We start from the raw sequence: 18,986 nt of genomic DNA, 5'->3' as shown, positions 1-18,986 counted from the left end.
ACCAGCTGCAGAGCCCTGATTTCCAAAAGGCTTTGCCGACAACAATGGAAGGGGAAGCTATCAGCAGAAACAGCCGGCGTGTCTGCGGCACGGCTTAGTGGATTCTGGGGAAGGATTCTGGCTCCAGAGAGAAACTGAATGTGGCTGGATTGACAGACACGCACACCAGGGCTTGTGTGCTCAGTGACTCTTGCAAGGTCGTGAGTGGGAGCAGTGCTCGTTGGGCTAACCTGGGCACCACCCTCCCTCCTAAGGCTGGAGGATCAGGGCTGCTTCCCTTGTCAACCGTAGCTCTCTTCCTCACAGAATAGGATTGTCAGGATGCCCTACTGAGAGCCTCCAACATGGCTGGAAGCAGTTCTCTGGGCTCAGCAGCAGGCAGGGGTTGTATTCTAGGCCTGTGGTCAAAAGAGGCCTCAAGCTTGAAGCTGGGAGGCCATGGGGAGGGTGAGACTGGGCTTAGAGAGAAGCAGGGAGGGAGGGTAGGCTGGTGTAGGGGATGAGGGTACAGGAGCAGGCAATTCACTCCTAGGTACTGCTCCAAAGACAACTGTGGCAGACGGAGGGAGGGAGGGAGGGACAGAGGGAAGGAGGGAGGGAGGGAGAGAGGTCCCTAGGGCCTAGTGGGTATACAGCAGCTGGATGAAGGGGATGAAGCACCCAGAGGATCACAAGAACAGGTCACTTATCAGAATGGAAGAACTTAGAGCATCATTTTAAAAGTTTAATTGGGGGCCAGATGTGGTGGTACACATCTGTAGTCCCAGCACTCTGGAGGCAGAGATGAACAGATCTACATGAGTTTGAGGCTAGCCTGGTCACATAGCGAGTTCTAGGACAGCCAGGGCTACACAGAGAAACCATGTCTTGAAAAACAAACAACACCCCCCCACACACACCACCCAAAATATCAAATTGGGATCTGGGGACCTGAGTTCCATCCCTGGGACACACATGGTTGATGAAGAGAGGTAAGAGAAGTAATCGTCACAAGTTGTCCTCTGACCTCTGCGTGTGTACTGTAGCAGTTGTACACACACACACACACACACACACACACACACACACACACATATATATATTAGACAAGAAGGGGTGGAGGGGCACAAAATAGACTAGACATGTCTATGACTGGAGTCTACCAAGAAAGTGGCAGGGCTGCTGGGTAGCCTGATGTGGGAGGCCAGGAGAGGGCCCAGGGTCTAGAAGCTGTAGCACCTGGCCTGTCTAGTCCCTGTTCTTCTGTTCCTCTCTTTCCATTCTTTCCTCCTTCCCAATCTGTCTCTCCCCTCCCCCTCCCACCATACCCTTCCCTCTTTCTGCCCCTCACCTGACTGTCCAGGCCCAGGAAGATGAGCATCATGAAGAACAAGGTGGCCCACAATGGGGAGAGGGGCATCATTGTGACGGCTTTGGGGTAGGCGATGAAAGCCAGTCCAGGACCTGGAGGGGAGGGAAAGAGGTCAGTCTTCCAGTGTTTCCATCTACAGGGACATGGCAGCATTGCAGGCCACTGGACCCAGGTCCCACTGGCGTCTCCTGTCCGGACTGTGCTGATGGTGCAGTGTTAATATGTGCCCACAGAAAAGGGTGTCGCTGTGCAGAGGGCCAGGAGTCTCTGATCCACAGATCTGTGTCTGCTGTCAGCTACTTTCCCATTGTTCAAATATTCTCCCCAGGACCAGACAGCAGCTGAGGCAGAGCGGAACAGTCTCCCTAAAGGTGGTTCTGAGAATAGTGAGACACCGCCAAGCAGAAGGAATTGTTACAGAACAACCCATATACCATAAGAGCCCAGTGTAAGTGTATATCCCAGATTCTGAAAACAAGTCCACATCAACACTACCATCAGGATACACAGCACTGCTGTTGCCTCTAGCTGCTCACCACCTCCACCCCACCTCTGTCAGCATCCTTGGCAAACATTGGTAGGGTTTTTTTTGTTTTTTTGTTTTTCAAGACAGGGTTTCTCTAGCTTTGGAGCCTGTTCTAGAACTAGCTCTTAGAGACCAGGCTGGCCTCGAACTCACAGAGATCTGCTTGCCTCTGCCTCCGGAGTGCTGGGAATAAAGGCATGCGCTATCACTGCCCGGTGGATTTTTTTAAAATGAGATTAATTTTAAGAGTGTGTGTGTGTGTGTGTGTGTGTAAGTATGTGTGTGTGTGTGTGTGTACATGCGTGCATCTGAAAGCCTGGAGGCCAGTAGGGAGTGTTAGATACCCTAAAGCTGGAGGCACAGGCGATTTTACTACCTGAGGAATAGTTCGTGTCCCTAACCTCTAAGCCACCTCTCCAGCTTTTTTATTATTATTATTTTATTTTATTTTATTTATTTATTTTTATTTTAGAAGGAACATTATTTATTCATCTCAGGAAGCCATTTGCCACACTGCTGCATGCTTTCAGATTCACAAATAAAGGGATACCAGCTGCTTGCTTCATTTCCAAACAACTACAAAGGAAACAGTAGAATGTTGGCTTCTTGGAATTTTTTTAATTTATTTATTTATTAAGGATTTCTGCCTCCTCCCCGCCACCGCCTCCCATTTCCGTCCCCCTCTCCCAATAAAGTCCCCCTCCCTCATCAGCTCAAAGAGCAATCAGGGTTCCCTGACCTGTGGTAAGTCCAAGGACTGCCCACCTCCATCCAGTCTAGTAAGGTGAGCATCCAAACTGCCTAGGCTCCCCCAAAGCCAGTACGTGCAGTAGGATCAAAAACCCACTGCCATTGTTCTTGAGTTCTCAGTAGTCCTCATTGTCCGCTATGTTCAGCAAGTCCAGTTTTTTTTTAGATTTTGGTTGTTTGTGCTGCTTAGGATGGAATTGCTGGGGGTAACAACCGCACACTTCACCTATGAAATGCTGATTTCAAATGCAGTCATGCCATTTTGTCATCTTAAAACAGCATTTGAGGCTCCATGTTCTTGACAGCACTTGGTACAGTTATTCTTTCGGGCTCAACAATGACTTTGCACTGTCCATTCACGTTGGTTTTAATCTGTGTTTCCCGGTACCTTCGGTGCTTACTATTCCCACAAATGCCCCCTTTATTGGTCCATTTCCTTTTTATTGGGTTGGAGCAGGGTTTTTGTTGTTGTTGTTAGATGGGAGGAAGGTAGGCATTGTGGACATTTCCTCTCAGGCTATTATTTTTTAAAAATATTTATTTTTATTCTGCACACAGGTGTTTTGTCTGCCTTCATGTCGGAGTGCAATGCCTACAGAGGCCATTAGAGGGCGATGGATCCTCCAGAGCTGGAGTTAAACAAGGTTGTAATCAACCGCATGGGTGCTAGGAATTGAATTCGGGTCTTCTGCTGTTAGAGCAGTCAGTGCTCTAAACCATTGTGCCACCTCTCCAGCCCTTTTGCCTTTAATTTTTTCAAGTATTTCATTTTTCCCAACTATTTACTGCTAGCAAACAAAAGTTGAGCAATTTGTGTTTATAATCGTTTATGCTTGATCTCAGTGAAATCCAGCAATTCTCACAAAAAAAAAAAAAATTCACAGAAGTGTCACGTGTCCTTCTCAGAGAAACAGCATGGGCTGCTGATGTGACCCCATCCTTTAGGTAGGCTGGTGTTGGCACCATCTCCATGGTGAAGCAGTGACTTTCCTCTCCCAGGGGAGGAGCGCCTCTGGGTTACACAGGACCCTGCTCCTCTCACCCCTCCCCTGTGATCTCAACCTCCATTGGAGCTTTGCTTCTATAGTCATTGCTATGATGGTGCTCGCCTGAGGATGGACCCTCCTCTTTCCTTCCACACTCGTTCAGCAGGAGTCTGCAAAGTCACTCACAAGGTGACATGTTCGTGCCCCTGTGGACTCCTCAGTGTTCAGTCTTTTTCTCTGGTTTATGACACAGATGATCATTATTTCCTTTGCTGTTCACGTTGTCCCAGCACTGGTCATTGCAGGCTCTTTCAGCTGGCTCTACATCCTTCTGATACATTCCCAGGCTTCTCTGGAGCGTAGCCTTATCTTCTGGCTTCACTGTGTCTTGGTCTAGCCCTGGACCCTGCTGCCTCTTCAAGGGTCCTGACTGCGCACAGTGATGTTTAGTAAACCCAGGTCTGAACACAGGGGTTGTCTGTTAACTGGAGTGTTATTGCAGATGGCTCCTTCAGCAATTCCTCTCTCCTGTGCAAGTCTACATGTTTCTATCCACGCATGGAAACTGGGAGTCTAAGCATACATATCCCATGACTTCCAATACAGTATATTCTAGGACCTGCTCCTCAGAGGAAAATAGCAGCCTTGGGATTTACACACATTTATCCATTTAGTCCACCCCAAAACACATATTCCAGTCAGCAGAATCTCTAGCTCAGATTCCTGTTCTGAACAAATACACTACAGTTATTGCTTTGTCTTTTATCTTTAGCCTCCAGTACCCAAGCGGCACACCGTGTCTGTTGTCTGTGTTCCTTAGCACCCAGTGTGGCTACAGTGTGAGAACATCACCCAGGGTCAAGGCCAACAAGGGAGACACTCTGAGAAGTATTGTCCCTTCCTTCCCCAGCCCATCCTTGCCCCTTCCATCCTTCCTCTCATCCTTTGCTGCCCTTCATGACAGTAGCCGTTCTCTTTGATTTCCAGCCCTCTCCGTGCCTCCTTTGCACGGTTGCCCATGCACATTTTCTTGCACATTTGTCTTTCCCCAGTGAGGGATATAGAAGAACACCCATATTTACATTTTAAACTGTTAAATACATACCTTTTTGGGGGGCAAAGTCTGACTATGTTGGCCCAGGCTGGCATCACCATCCTTCTGCCTCAGGCTTCTAAAGGTGTACCACCATGACCAGCTCTCTACACATAACGCTTTAAAAATACCCTTCAACTGATATTTTCCTGATTACTTTTTTTTTAAAATTTAAGATTACATATAAGTGCACCTATATGAATTTATGTGACCACATGAGTTCAGTGCTCATGGAGGCCAGAAGGGGGCATCAGATACCCTGGAGCTACTGGTACAGGTAGTTATGAGCTGCCTGATGTGGGTACTGGGAATCAAACCTGGGTCCTCTGCAAGAACAGCAAGCACTCCTAACTGAGCTATCTCTCCACCCCCTCCTGTTAATCTTTAAATATACATACATGGTGTTACATTTCGTTAACATTGTTTTTCCTGTATCCATGGAGATATTGGTTTTTTGCTAATTTATGAATACAGTGCATACTATTAATGGAGTTCCTAACAATACACCAACCTTGCATTACTCCTGCAATGTTTCTTTTTGGTCAAGACACATAAATCAGTTTATTTCCATGTTTCCCCACAGTGTTTACTTACTACAGTGAGTTTTCTGTATTGGTTTGTTTCTATCCTTGTTATCTTGTATCTTTCTCTGGTTCAGTGTCAGGCACCATCACTCCTAGTTTTCATATCCAAATGTGCTTGTCAGGGTAGCAGTGTTGGAAGGTGGGATTTTAGGAGGCAATTAAGTCTTGAAGAGGTGAATAGGTCAAGAGGGATTAATGTCTGCCTGGGCAACTGGATTAGTTCTTCTGAGAATGGAGTGATTCTCATAGGCAAAGGTTAGAGAGGATCAACTCCTTTGTACCCCGCCTCTTTCTGTGCACCTGTCTCACTCTCTGTGGGTTCTTCTATGTGATGCTTCCATCATGTGGTGGAGCTGCGTAAGATACCACAACACCAGATCTTCCTTTCTCCAGAAACTATTATCAGCTTAAAAAAGCCCACTCTTTAGAAATTACCCAATCTTAGGTATTCTAAGGTTATAGGAAAAGAAAATGGCAACAACTGGGGGTGTGGACTTGAAAGTTTTTCATATTTCACAGCTGATATGTGGAGGAGCGTGATTCTTTACTAATTCATGGGAAATTCCTATCCACCTTTTGTAGTAATGCTGTACACCCTTTCTTTTCTCTCTCTGTCCCCCTCTCTCCATCTATCTATCTATCTATCTATCTATCTATCTATCTATCTATCTATCTATCTATCTACACTATATACACACATATACTCACATAGTATATTTATACACATATGTGTGTGTATAATGTGTTGGGCATCTGCTTAAGTTTATGAGCATCATGGAAGTGCAGCAACTCTCAGGGGCCAGAAGACATATCAGATTTCCTGCATCTGACAGTGTGCACACATGTGTGCACCCCTGTGTCTCTCTCTCTGTGTGTGAGTATTGTATATGTATGGTACATGAATGTGTGCATGTGTATGTGGAAGCCTGGATGCTGGGTGTCTTTACTTTCACTTTCATCTTTAGGGATAGGGTCCCTCACTGAACCTGAAACTCACTGATTTGGCTAGGCCTTCCAGCCAATGAGCTTCATGGATCTGCATGTCTTCTCTCTCCTCCATCCAAGGCTGCAGTTATAGGTAAACTCCTCCACACTCAGCTTTTTTCACTCTTGGGGTCTTGTGCTTGGGTGGTAAGTGATTTATCAACTGAGCCAGCCCAAAACGTTTTAAGTAAAAAAATTACTTATTTAAAAGATACAGAACTATTCAGTTTTCCCGTTTCTTCTGTGTTAGTCTGAGCCCACTGCCTTTTAAAAATATATTCACTCATATAACCTGTGTGATCAAATCCAGGCGGAAGCTATTCACAGTGGTCCCTAGTGTTTATTATAGTCCTGGGGTCTGTAGATCTACTTCTTCCTTCACGGTTCAAAAAGAATTAAAAACTTTTTTTACAATTGGGTGTGCACACATGTATGTTGTGTATCTGAGAATACATGCAGTGGTCAGAGGACATCTTTGTGGAGTTAGTTCTTGTCTATCTTTATGTGGGTTCTAGGGATTAAACTCAGGTCTTCAGATTGTGTGGCTAGTGCCTTTATCCACTGAGCTGCATTTGACTCTGTGTTCCAGAACATTTTTTAAAAAATTTTTCAGGCTTTATGTGGCCCTGGACATTGTGTATCAGGTGTAGACAGAAATTTCTGCTCCACCAGCCAGCTCCCAAATAACTACATGGAGACTTATTAATTATAGATGCTCAGCCAATAGCTTAGGCTATTTACTAACTAGCTCTTACAACTTAAATTAATCCACATTTCTTATCTACACTCTACCATGTGGCTCAGTACCTTTCTTCACATTGCAAGTTCATCATTCTCTCTGCATCCCCTGGTGACTCCACCCTCTTTCATCCCAGTGTTACCTCAGTCTGGCTCCTCTGCCCAACTGCTTCCTGCCTAGCTTTGGCCATTTGGTTCTTTATTAAACCAACGAAAGCAACCCATCTTCACAGTGTACAAAAGGATTATTACACAGCACTGGCCTCCTTTCATTGTTAATGGTAGCTGTGGTTTTTGAATGAGAATTGCCCCCGTGGGCTCACGCATTTGTACAGCTGGTTCCCAGCTGGTGGTGCTGCTGTGCAGTGTTTTAGGAGGAGCAGTCTTAGGAGAGGAAATGCATCACCGGGGTGGGATCTGAGCGTTTATAGCCTTTCCCCCACTTCCTGCTGGCTTCTCTGCTTTCTAAAGGTGGTTAAAATGCGATCTCTCAGCTTCCTGCTCCTAATACCACGCCATGCCTTCCTGCCATGATGGACTTTCTATCCTTTGAAACTTTAAGTCAAATAAACTCTTCCATAAGTTGCTTCAGTAGTGGCATTTTATCCTAGCAATGGAAAAGTCACTAATACGTTAGCGAATTGTATTTTAGTTTTTTCCTTGGTAGTTTTGCCAAGGAATTATGACTTTTCTTCATCTTTTATAACAGAGCTCTTGGTTTTTGCAATATTCCCTATTAATTGTAGGAATTCTCGTTATTATTCCTCTGGTCCTACTTATCTTGGGTTTAATCTCTGTCCCAGTATGTCGCCTATACCTGTAAATATTTCATGTTTGCTTGAAGAGAATTTTCCTTTGCAATTGCTTGGTACAAAGGCGTATAAATGCCCCTGCAATGGACTGAGGAGCTAAGCGCACCGTGAGGTGTATAAGGCAGCGCTCACCTCTGATGTCATCTACTTTGACCCACCCTCCTTGAGGACCATCATATCTTCAATACTCAGGACCCCCTGCACCTTCTCATCACAGTGTGCTTTTTTCAGAATCCAAGTGCCATGCAAGTCAAGGAGGAATTGTCATGGTGAACCATCACCCTGACCACAGCTTGTTTGATTCAAACATAGCAACTATGCTTCAGGCTGTGACAGGTGTGACGATTCTATATGTAGAATGGATAAAGGAGGGGAGGTTAGGTCCTCCAGGCACAGGTGCAGAGTGTGCAAAGGGTCTGCGGTGGGGTGTGGCGCAGAAGGGGACAGTCCACAGTGGTAGGGAAGTGGGTGGGATGGCTCCAGCAGCCCAGGGCTGTCCAGGCTGTGCTGGGCGGCTGCTGTGTAAACATGACACCTTGAGGCTGGGCACAGAATGGAGCAAGTCCAAAGCGAGTGATGGGGGGGGGGGAGCAGGAAACAGAGTAGCCTGGGAAGTAGATGAAGGCTTTGGCTTCCCAATGAGGAAGGTCAGGGCTTCCCCTGCAGGTGAAGAGACTGGCCACTTCCTGAGAAACAAACCCAGGACAGGAAGACTGTAGTGGCCACATTGTCCTCACCCCCTGGAAACCTCCAGAAGCATCTCACCTCTGCAGACTTACCTGACTCTGCCACCTCAGCAATAGGCACTCCTTGCTCATATGCCATGAAGCCCAGGACGGAGAAGATGGCGAACCCAGCCACAAAGCTGGTGCCACTATTAAGACAGCAGAGCATGATACAGTCCCTGTGGGGAAGCGGTAAGAGGGGCCTGAGTCAGTGTGGGCAGAACAAACAGCGGCCAGAGCTTCCCCACCTGAGACGGGGGCTTACTGCAGGGCGGGCAGAGAAGCATACGCTCTGACAGCCTCCCAGTTTCCAAACGACGTGTCTGTGGTTCAGAGAGGGTGGATAGCTGCCCTACAGTCCCACAGCTTCCCCTGTATCGCTAGAAGACGAGGTAGGTCACAGGCAGAGGGTGTGACAGAAGGAGAGGAGTCTGGCTTTGTATGCCAGGAGAAGAAAGACTCAGGAGACAATCACTGCTCCGGCTACTGAGGAAAGAAAGACTGAAATAGTAAGATGGGACTATGCTCCCAAGGCACAAAGCTCAGAGGGTGAGAGAAGCCAGGTAAGTGACTGAGGATCATAGGCCTACAGCCCTAGTAGCTTCTAGGGGAGAGGTTTTGTGATGACACCCATCCTGGCTGAGCAGGGGAGAAGTTTTGTGGTAACACCCCTCCTGGCTGAGCAGGGGAGAAGTTTTGTGGTGACACCTATTCTGGCTGAGCAGGGAAAAGGTTTTATGGTGACTTCCATTCTGGCTGAGCAGGGGACAAATTTTGTGGTGGTAACACCCATTCTGGCTGAGCAGGGGAAAGATTTTGTGGCGGCTCCTGTCCTGGCTGAGCTCACTACCAAGCAATGCCCTGTATTCCACTCTACTCAGGTTCTGCTCAGTGGGCCAGCTCCCAGAGGAGACCAATCAGAGCAGTTGCTTTGGCTTGCTCTTGGGAGGTACTCACCAACTGGGAAGCACCAACATAAAGTCCCACTCAAGGAGAAACCAGACAACAAGTGATGGACTTTATGGAGATGAGGATGATGGCCCAGGGTCTTGGTTCACTCTCCCACAGGCTCTAGAATTGAGTCTCTGTAGTGCAGGCTCACAACTCAGATCAGGGAGCATGTCAGTGCCTTGCTCTGTGTGGGAGGTGCACTTGGGTGATCCTGACCAATGGTGTCCCAGGGAAGAGTGGCATCATGGCCTTAGCTCCTGGCCCAGGAGCTGGAGTTTAAAAGTCCCGTTCCTACTAGATGCAGCCTCCTGCGGACACCACAGAGAATCCCCTTATATTCCATTAGACAAAAATCTGCCTTGGCCACCAACAGACTTGGCAGCGGGGCTTGAGGCTGGAATGGTCCGGAGGACGAGCCTCAGAGCTCCTGTGCCTTGCGTGCTCTCGGCTAACACTCTGGCTCTCTTCCCGCTCACATCCTGCACCCATCTCTAGTGCACTCTGGCTTACCCAGACCCTCTGCATCTCTCATATGCAGGACTGAGAACTCTCCTCTCTGCTTCTTGTACCATGCTTTTTGTAATAGAAGAAAAGGTAACATTAACGTTGGTGACAAACCCACAATGGCCTTGGTAATGAAGGCACAGTGGGAAGAGAACCAGGCAAGGAATTAGGAGCCTGGCTATGAATCTCCCTGCAGGTCTTTTCTTTGGGGCTGACCATGATGAAGCATTTGGTAGCAGGGCCTCAAGGGCTGGGATTTTTGTTTGGTTTGGTTTGGTTTTTCAAGACAGGGTTTCTCTGTATAGTCCTGGCTGTCCTGGAACTCACTCTGTAGAGCAGATTGGCCTCAAACTCACAGAGATTCACCTGCCTCTGCCTCCTGAGTGCTAGAATTAAAGGCAAGGAGTGCCACCATGCCCTGCTGTCATGAGCTGTTTCTAATCCCCCACCTGGGAGCCGAATGGAACCTCCAGGTCCACTCAGCTGGACTCGGCCATGTGACCTACTTTCGCACAGTAAGGACATTAGCTGACCTGATACAGACATTTGACTGGTATCTTCTTAACTAGACTTGTCTTCTATCATTCTTGTGAAATTTCCCCCCCCCCCCACGGGAAGAACTCCCAGGGGAATGACTGTTTCTCTGAGCCTGAACCACAGGATGAACACACAGAGCAGATCTGAGCCTGACCCGAAGCCGAGCCCACCCACTCATAGCCAGGACTGTTTCCCTTGCCGACCTCAGCCCCTGGGGCCCGGGCTATTTGTCATGAGCATTACCATGGCAGCAACGAGTGATCCAGGTCCCTTTAGAGACCTCTTCTGACACAATGAATGCCAGCTGAACCGCTGACCCTTTCCACTATCGAAAGCCCCATTTGCTCGGGAAGAAACTCAGCCCAGTCCAGGAGGGGACCACATTATTCCTGAGGCAGCAGGGACCCACTTACACGTTAACTAGCATCGTCCTGTCCAAAATCCAGTCAAGGGGCCCTTTGCACAGTCCCGTTAACCTAAGCAGCTCTGACGTATCCAGCTGCAAGAATGGGAGGATCTGGAGAGGAAGGCATCACTCCATGCTGGCTACCCTTCTGGATTTCTCCCGTCATGTTTAAGGTGCCTTGGTGAGCCAGCCCTGCGTTAGGTCCTCCGAATCCCGAGACCGGAGATGAGGTCCTGTTGTCAGTACCCAGTGAAATTATAGTTGGGAAGCCAGACCTCTCAGATTCCCTTTCTGGGGCCTCAATGACACTTCCTAAGAATCAACACTTCCCAGACCGGACTGTGAGTAGTCACCTTCAGCCACCATGTGGCTGGGGAAGGCAGACATCGCTTTCTGCAAATTCCATCCCTCCCAGAGGCCTTTCAGACCACTTTCTTGTATTAGAGTTCTCAGGGATGTCTGCCCCCTTGAGCTCTGTATTCGGGTGCCAGCCTCCACCTGTGAGCACACTCAGCCCCGCGAGGCTGGTCCCTGCCTGGCCGGGCTTTTCCAGCCCTCTCGTGCCTTCCCCAACAGCTCCCTGCAACCTCTGGGGGAGGCTTATGTAACTAGAGCTTTGAAGTCAGCGGAGGCTGAGCTGGGCTTGCATGAGCTCCAGAGGCAACTAAGCTGTCGGGAGAGGGGATTAATTGACTGCTGGGCAGACCTGTTTGCAGATCAATCTGGAAACAGATTTTTGCAGGCATCTGCTTTGTTCCACTGAGCAACAGGGAGAGGAGGGGAAATCCTGCCCGCTGAGCTCTCGCCAGCAGTGGATAGGGACAGATCTCTCTCTTAGCTCCACACCTGCTCTTCATTTTCAGGTTGCTAGGTTGCTGGTTGCAAAAAACTCCCGCATTCAACTTTACATGTATGGTCTAAGCCCCAGAACACATACATGCCACTATTATGGCTTCTAATTTAATAAATAATTTGTGTGTTTGATTTGGGATTAAACAATACATAGATAATATCTGTACTAATTTGATTTTTTTTTGCTGGGATGGGCCTCGGGGAGGGTTAGGATAGGGTCTCACTGTATCTTAGGCTGGCCTGGAACTCATTATGTAGCCCAGGCTAACCTCGAACTCACAGCAATCCTGTTTCAGCCTCTTGCATGCTAATGTTGTGTGCTAATATGCCTGGCTCTTCTGACTCTATTTTCTTTTTAATCACAAAAGCAACATATATCTAGAGTAAGTAAAGATAGCTTTACTGTATAGGAATAAAAAGAGGGAAGATCAGGCTTCTTAATGTGATATTTTTAATAGTTTTCTCTTTCCTCCGGAAGTGTGAGACGGTGTAGATTTTCACATGGTCTCACCAGTTACCCCCTTCTCTATGGACTCGATTTTAGTTTTCTACCATCTTTTCACATCCCCAAATCAGCATTCCATCCCTTACTTTAGGATAGTTTCTCTTTGTGGCTAACTAGGATACAGGGTGGACACTTTCTCACTGGCTGTGCTCATGGTGGTACCCCATCACAACTCCAAAGACTCCTTCCTACAGAGGGAGCTTCTGGGTTCTCACAGTGAGATACTCTGTCCATCCACCTGTGTGTGCCAGGTACTGGGTTCTTAGGTGTAATGAATTCAATACAGTCATTGCAGTCAGAGACCCCAGAGTGAGCTTATTCCCCCCACCCCACCCCCACACTACTGAGTGTCCCTGGCTCTCCACGGGCCTGTCTCATGGTGTGCTGAGTGTCCCTGGTCCTCTGTGGGCCTCAGCCTCATGGTGGCACTCAGGCTACAGGTCTGTGAGGCTCCCCAGCCTTAGTCACCTCCCTGCCTGAACCCTATGTAGCCAGGAAGTCAAGAGAACTGTGGGCCAAGGAGGATCCAGCCACTCCAGGTGAGTCAAGGGAGGGCTCCATGGATCTGCGGGAATCAACAGGAGGCAGAAACAGAGTCCAGTTTGGTTCCTTACTAGCTGTGTGACCACACACAACTTATTGTATATGTACCTATGCTGCACACGCTGTCACTGTGGTCCTGACTGGGGCTGTGGTGTGATTTTACTGTGATTCAGGGCAGACTCTGCTTGCGTGTGACCATTTCCCAGCTCTGTCCGGGTGATCCTGGGAGCAGGGCCGGGCTGACGAGCAGCTCTCTGTGTTCTGGGCCCTGCTCTATGGACAGCTATGAGGCTTTGGAAGCTGTGGCCGTCAGCTGGGCTCACCTGTAGCAGTTGTTGTTATAGTTGTTGTAACTCCCCAGAGCGGTCAGGCAGCCCAGGCAGATGGCGTAGGAGAAAAAGATCTGCGTCCCAGCGTCCACCCACACCTGGAGGAGAGCACAAAAATGTGGGCATTGAGAGTCAGATGTGAGGGGAGGGAGAGACCAATGGGGGAAGAGTGAGAATTAGGGAGAGTCAGATGTGGGAGGAGGGAGAGTCAGATGTGGGAGGAGGGAGAGTCAGATGTGGGAGGAGGGAGAGTCAGATGTGAGGGGAGGGAGAGACCAATGGGGGAAGAGTGAGAATTAGATGTGGGAGGAGGGAGAGTCAGATGTGGGAGGAGGGAGAGTCAGATGTGGGAGGAGGGAGAGTCAGATGTGGGAGGAGGGAGCTTGATCTCTGGGTACTCGCCCAAAAGAAATTCTGGGATGGGACTATCCAACTTCCTAACTTTTTTGGCAAATCCTATTAAAACATTTATATTTCTGGGACAACCTCATTAAAAGGAAATTTCCTTAATAAATTCTAGACTTTTCCAAGGGTTGTGGTTAGTAACCCATTACATAACAAGAATTTGGATGTTGAGCTGGACCCATGTGCACAAGCCTGTAAGCTTAGCACTAAGAAGGTTGAGGCAGGGGAATCTCTGAAGGTTCAAGGTCAGTCTGTCTACTTAGTGACTAGGCTGGCCAGAGATACATAGCAAGACCTTGTCTCCAAAAAATAAATAAGTAAATAAAACCAGGTGAAGTAGTGCACACCTTTAATCCCAGCACTTGGGAGGCAGAGGAAGGCAGATCTCTGTGAGTTCAAGGCCAGAGCTACAGAGACCCCGTTCCCTCCCCACCAAAACAACAACAACAACAAAAACGACACCAAAAACAAAAACAAAGCAATCAATCAATCAATTAATCAACCAAAATTGTATTTGCATATAAAAGGCCCTGGCTCCAACGGTATGATTTTGGAAAAATAACTTAACATCCTCAATGCTAAACCTCCTCATTCGCCAAGTAGGAAAGGAAGAACCCTGTCAGCCTGCTCTGAGGCTGAGTGTAGCAACAGTGAGCTCTGGGCACAGGTCCTTCTCCTATGCCACATCACACTTAAGTCCAAAAACACCCCCTTTTCTTGGTAATTGAAATTACCGTGAAGACAAGGTCCCACAACTGTGCAGAGAAAGCGTAGACACAAGCTGACCCCAAGTACAGACCAGGGGTAAGTGTGTGCCCACATATCTGTGCATGAGTGTGGATTCACTAGCTTATAGAATGGATTCCCTAATGCCTGCTTCCCCGGGGTGCAGCCAGCCAGCAGCTTCTTAGTTATCAAAGTCCCCTCTGACTAAAATTCCTCCGGACAGCATGACCCCACTGTGGCAAGCACATGGACTTTTCAAGTACCCTCCCTTCCCCAGGCTCGAAGCTCAGCACCTAGAAGTCTATAAGGAAAGCCACAGCTGAAACTCAAGCTGGTTTTGGGCTGGGCATTCAGCGCCACCTGGAGACAAGACTGAGCAATGAACACAGACAGTAGCAGCCTTTATTAGGCACTTCTGGTATGCAAGGCACCTTGCAGAACCTCTGCATTAAGACTGCCCTGGAATGTCAGCAGTCCTGGGCAGCCCTAGGCAGGGGGCACTTTTAGCCTGCTCCTAGAGCCAAGTAACCAAGAGGACAAGTGACCTGTCCAAGACCACGGAACTGGAGCGTGATGGGTAGAACACACCCAGACAGACTTCTAGAGACACCAGCTTCAGCCCCCATGAGGTTCAAAACCATCCCCTGCATCTTTGTTCATTATCTCTACCTCAGAACAGGACTCTCTTCTAAGTTCTACAATGGACGTCTGCCTAACTGCTGTCATTGATGGGGAGTGACATGTGTCTTTCTTCTTGAGACACCTCTGACTGGGAAGTCATTTCTGAAAGTGAGAACTCATCTTTTCTGGTGTTTGATTCTGGGTCCCTCAGACCATAGCTTTCTCTTGCACACAGAAGTATTGCCCCATAGCCTTCTGACCCCCAAATCATCCCCATTCCAAGCATGATCCCTTCTCGAGGATTTGCACACAATTGGAACAGGGCACCCTGTCTGAGTTTGCTCATATTTGTGAAAGCATCCAATGATAACATATGAGAAGTGTTTTTGACCCTGACACAAGTGTCTGCTGACCTCTTCTAACCTAGGCTGGCTGGCTTTAGAGTAAGAGCTAAGGAGAAACGCCCTGAGAACATTCGTGTGTGTGTGTGTGTGTGTGTGTGTGTGTGTGTGTGTGTGTGTGTGTGTGTAATTCTGGTAAATGAGGGGTATTTGGAAATAGAACACAAGAATGTTTGAAAAAAGTCATAGGAGTCATTATTTTGTATTTACTTAAAATTACACACTTGCACACACACACACACACACTGTTTAGTTAAAGTTATACCACTTGGGGTAACCCCTCAATTGCCATAGACTATCTAATAACAACCCCAATGCAGGCATGGGAAGCCTCCTTTTGAGATGATGGTCAGATGAGTCCATGAAATTCCCCTCAAAATACAGACTATTGCCATAGCCCTTGGTGCCTTCTAGAAAGAGAAGGTAAGACCCCATTACTAAGGACACCACATAATTTGAACACAGGAGGAATTCTTCTGGATCTGACCTGGAAGCCTCTGTAAGGACCAGCTCTCCTGGTCTCCTGGTATCAGAGGAGCCATGCAAGTTGCCAACGAGAAAAGCAATCAACAATCCTACCCAGCTGTGACACCAATAAACACAAACAATGATGAGAATAACAGGATATTCTGAAAGACGCAATGACATGCATTCCCTGGGGTGGCCTACGGTTATCTAAGCGGACTTAAGGCCTGCTCAACAGGAGAGAACTTGTGCCTGGCTCTACAAACCTAGTCAACTATGAACAGCATCCAAACTCAGAACAGGACTCTCTTCTAAGTCCTACAATGGACGTCTGCCTATGATGAGGCAGGCTGTGGGGCCCTAGAGGAGCAGCCAGCACAGCCACTAGAAAGCCGTGTGATTCCCAGCTCCTGTCAAAACACTTTTCCTTACTCCTACAGACAAGCACAGCTCTCACCCATGAGAGCTTCTTTTTGTAGCAGAGACCATGGCAGAGCCACAACAGAACAACTGACCGTGGGTACCTAGCCCTAGCAGATGCATTTACGCAACATCCCTGCACCTAAGGCTGAGGAACGTCCTGGAAGAGGACATGGAAAGACTGTAAGAGACAGAGGACCAAGACAGTGATGTGAGATAGTGTCTTCTAAAAAACAGAACACAAAGTGGAGGTCGCAGGAAGGAAGGGGTGGATATGATAAAAACACTACATGAAGTTCTCAAAGAATAAAAACATATTAAAAACGATAAACCCCCACAAAGCTCAAGAATCACTGTTGTGAATGGGGAGGCAGAGAGAGTGGTCGTGAAAAGGAAAAGAGATCTTCAAAGCAGCAGGAGCTTGAGGCTGCCTACACGTTGGCAGCAAGGGTCCAGCAGAGTAAAAATTGCTGAAGACTGAGGAGAGAGAATATATCATTAGTGCTGCATCCTGCATCGCTTTTCTCATGTTCCAATCTCTCCCTGGAAAATTCTTTCTATACAGAAAAGCATGCAGACCCCAGGAAGAGGCAGAACATGGCCCAGATGCTGACTCAAGCTCAGAGTGCCCACTCCCAGTGGTGTCCTGTGAGATGCTTGGGGCTGACTGATCACAAGGGACTCACGGGGCTAATGGTCCTTAAAGTTCAGCATTCCACAGAGCAGAGGGGAGAAGACCTCAGACTGGTGGAAAAGCCTGTTCAACCATCCTTCTACCACAGTCCTCAACTCTGAGTTAGAAAAGCTCACAGAACTTCTTGTCCACATACCCTGATGATGTGCACCCCCAAACCCATGCATGGGATTTTCACTTGCAGACAACTTTCTTGGAAGTTCAGTCTCCATCTCTTCCTTTAGAGTGGCTGGTCTTTGCATTCTCCTTGGAAACTTGCTCCTTGTAGCTACAAATATCCTCCATTGTGCTGGTCCCCTGGACCGGTTTCTCTCCACCTACCAGGTCCCTCTCACTAGCTCCTGCAGCTTTCTGAGGCTTGATATTAATTATATACTCTTTGACCTATTAGCTCAGGCTTCTTATCAACTAACTCTTACATCTCAAATTAACCCGTTTCTATTATTTTATACTTTACCACAAAGCTCGTGGTTTGTTACCTCTTACTTCTTGGGCCACTACATGGACAGCATATTTTTGATATGTATTGATTTTTCTCACATTTAAAAAATTACAATTGTTTGGTGGTTTATGTATTATTTGTTGTGGGCATGCACGTGTGGGTGTGCATGTGTGCATTATGTTCCTGTAGTCAGGAAACAACTTGAAGGGTGTGTGTGTGTGTGTGTGTGTGTGTGTGTGTGTATGTGTGTGTGTGTGTATGGGAGAGATTCTATACTCTCCTCCCTCCATGTGAGTCCTGGGGATAAACCCAGGTTGTCAGGTTTGGTGTAAGTACCTTCCTGCACTAAGCCACCTTGCTGGACATTTCTTGCATTTTAACATATCTCTTTATTTCTGTGACTTGATCTTTATTTTCCTCCTCACTAGGTTCTGTTACCTCTTGATGCTCTCATGGCCACTCTTGGTTTCTTTCATTTCATTTAGTTACTTTTCTTTTGGTAGCCTTCCTGGTAGGCTGTCCTAGAATCTCTGTCTCTTTCAGTTGGCTCTGGGGTGCTGCAGGGTTGGGCTGTCCTGTGGCTGTAAATGTATTTACAGTACATTCTTCACCCATGGGAACCCTATTCTCATGGTTTTCTTATCACAGCCATTTGTGATGTGGGACCATAATCCTCTTCTGCTGCCCTGCTGTAGTAGAGAGGGGATGTCGCTGTGCAGAGGGATGGCGATGGCCCAGGGGATATTTTCTAGCCTCTGTAGTTCTAGGGTTTCCTCTCTGGTGGCTATCAGAGTCTTTAAAATGGTGGCGGTACCACTGATACTTTCTGCAGCCATCGTTCCTTATTCCTAGCCCCACTCTTCTCCAAGATGGCTCTGTTCCCTCTCTGTCCTAATCTCTGCCTGCTCAGATTGGCTTCCTTAAGGCCATGTCTCTTGCCACTGGGCCTCACCTTCCCCTACCATCATCCTCCCCCATTACCAGGGACTTGCATCCTGCATGGACCCTCTTGGGTTAGTCTAATATCCTTGGATAGACCACCAATTATTTGCCCTAGCATGGTCCTCTCCTCAGGGCAAGCGTTTGCGAGTTCCCTGGGCTTCCTGGTGTTCAGCTGTAGCTTGCCTTCCCTCTTCTCCCTGCTCACACAGAATCCCCATGCTGTTGCTGTTCTGGTTCATGAAGTCACTTCATCAACTAGAAGACCCTGCCAATCGCTTTTTCTCATACTTTTCTGGCTTCTCTTTTGGGGTTAGGGACTCCAGGAAATTTTAATTTAATTTGAATGTGTATTTGATTGATTTTCTTTTGCTGTCTTGTCTCCTTGGTTCTGAAGATCATCTTTAGAAGGCAGGTTTGAATGTGGAGGTCACAAAAGAGTACACAGATTTGAGCAGACAGCAAAACAGTGCAATACTCCAGCTCACATGGTTCTCTTCTAAGTGAGCTGGGGATTCTTGGGGTGATGGGTGAAGTATTCATTTGGAAATGCAAGTTTGAGACATCAGGAGATTCCCAGGAGACTGCTGTAAAGTCTAGGGCTAAACACAGAAGTCTGAGCTAAAGTTAGAGAGCTGAAAAGCCCCTGAATTTTGCAGTAACTTAACACTCTTTTTTTTTTGTTTTTTTTTTTTTT

The 18,986-nt window shown here is 47.6% G+C and overlaps 1 protein-coding gene across 1 annotated transcript in view; it reads right to left on the bottom strand.

The window, feature by feature from the left end:
• The window catches only part of Slc6a11 (solute carrier family 6 member 11), a 120,029-nt gene that overhangs the window by 12,908 nt on the left and 88,135 nt on the right, over positions 1-18,986 (bottom strand). Inside the window, exons 7-9 of the mRNA XM_005365027.2 lie at positions 13,171-13,274; positions 8,604-8,728; positions 1,331-1,443 (exon numbers count right to left, since the gene is read on the bottom strand). Coding sequence (XP_005365084.1) covers positions 1,331-1,443; positions 8,604-8,728; positions 13,171-13,274 — 342 coding nt within the window. The remainder of the gene's footprint in view (positions 1-1,330; positions 1,444-8,603; positions 8,729-13,170; positions 13,275-18,986) is intronic.

This window comes from Microtus ochrogaster, unplaced genomic scaffold (assembly GCF_000317375.1).
Source record: "Microtus ochrogaster isolate Prairie Vole_2 unplaced genomic scaffold, MicOch1.0 UNK1, whole genome shotgun sequence".
NCBI classification, from domain to species: domain Eukaryota; kingdom Metazoa; phylum Chordata; class Mammalia; order Rodentia; family Cricetidae; genus Microtus; species Microtus ochrogaster.
The sequence above is the reverse complement of the archived record's forward strand: the minus strand, read 5'-3'. Positions and strand labels throughout refer to the sequence as shown.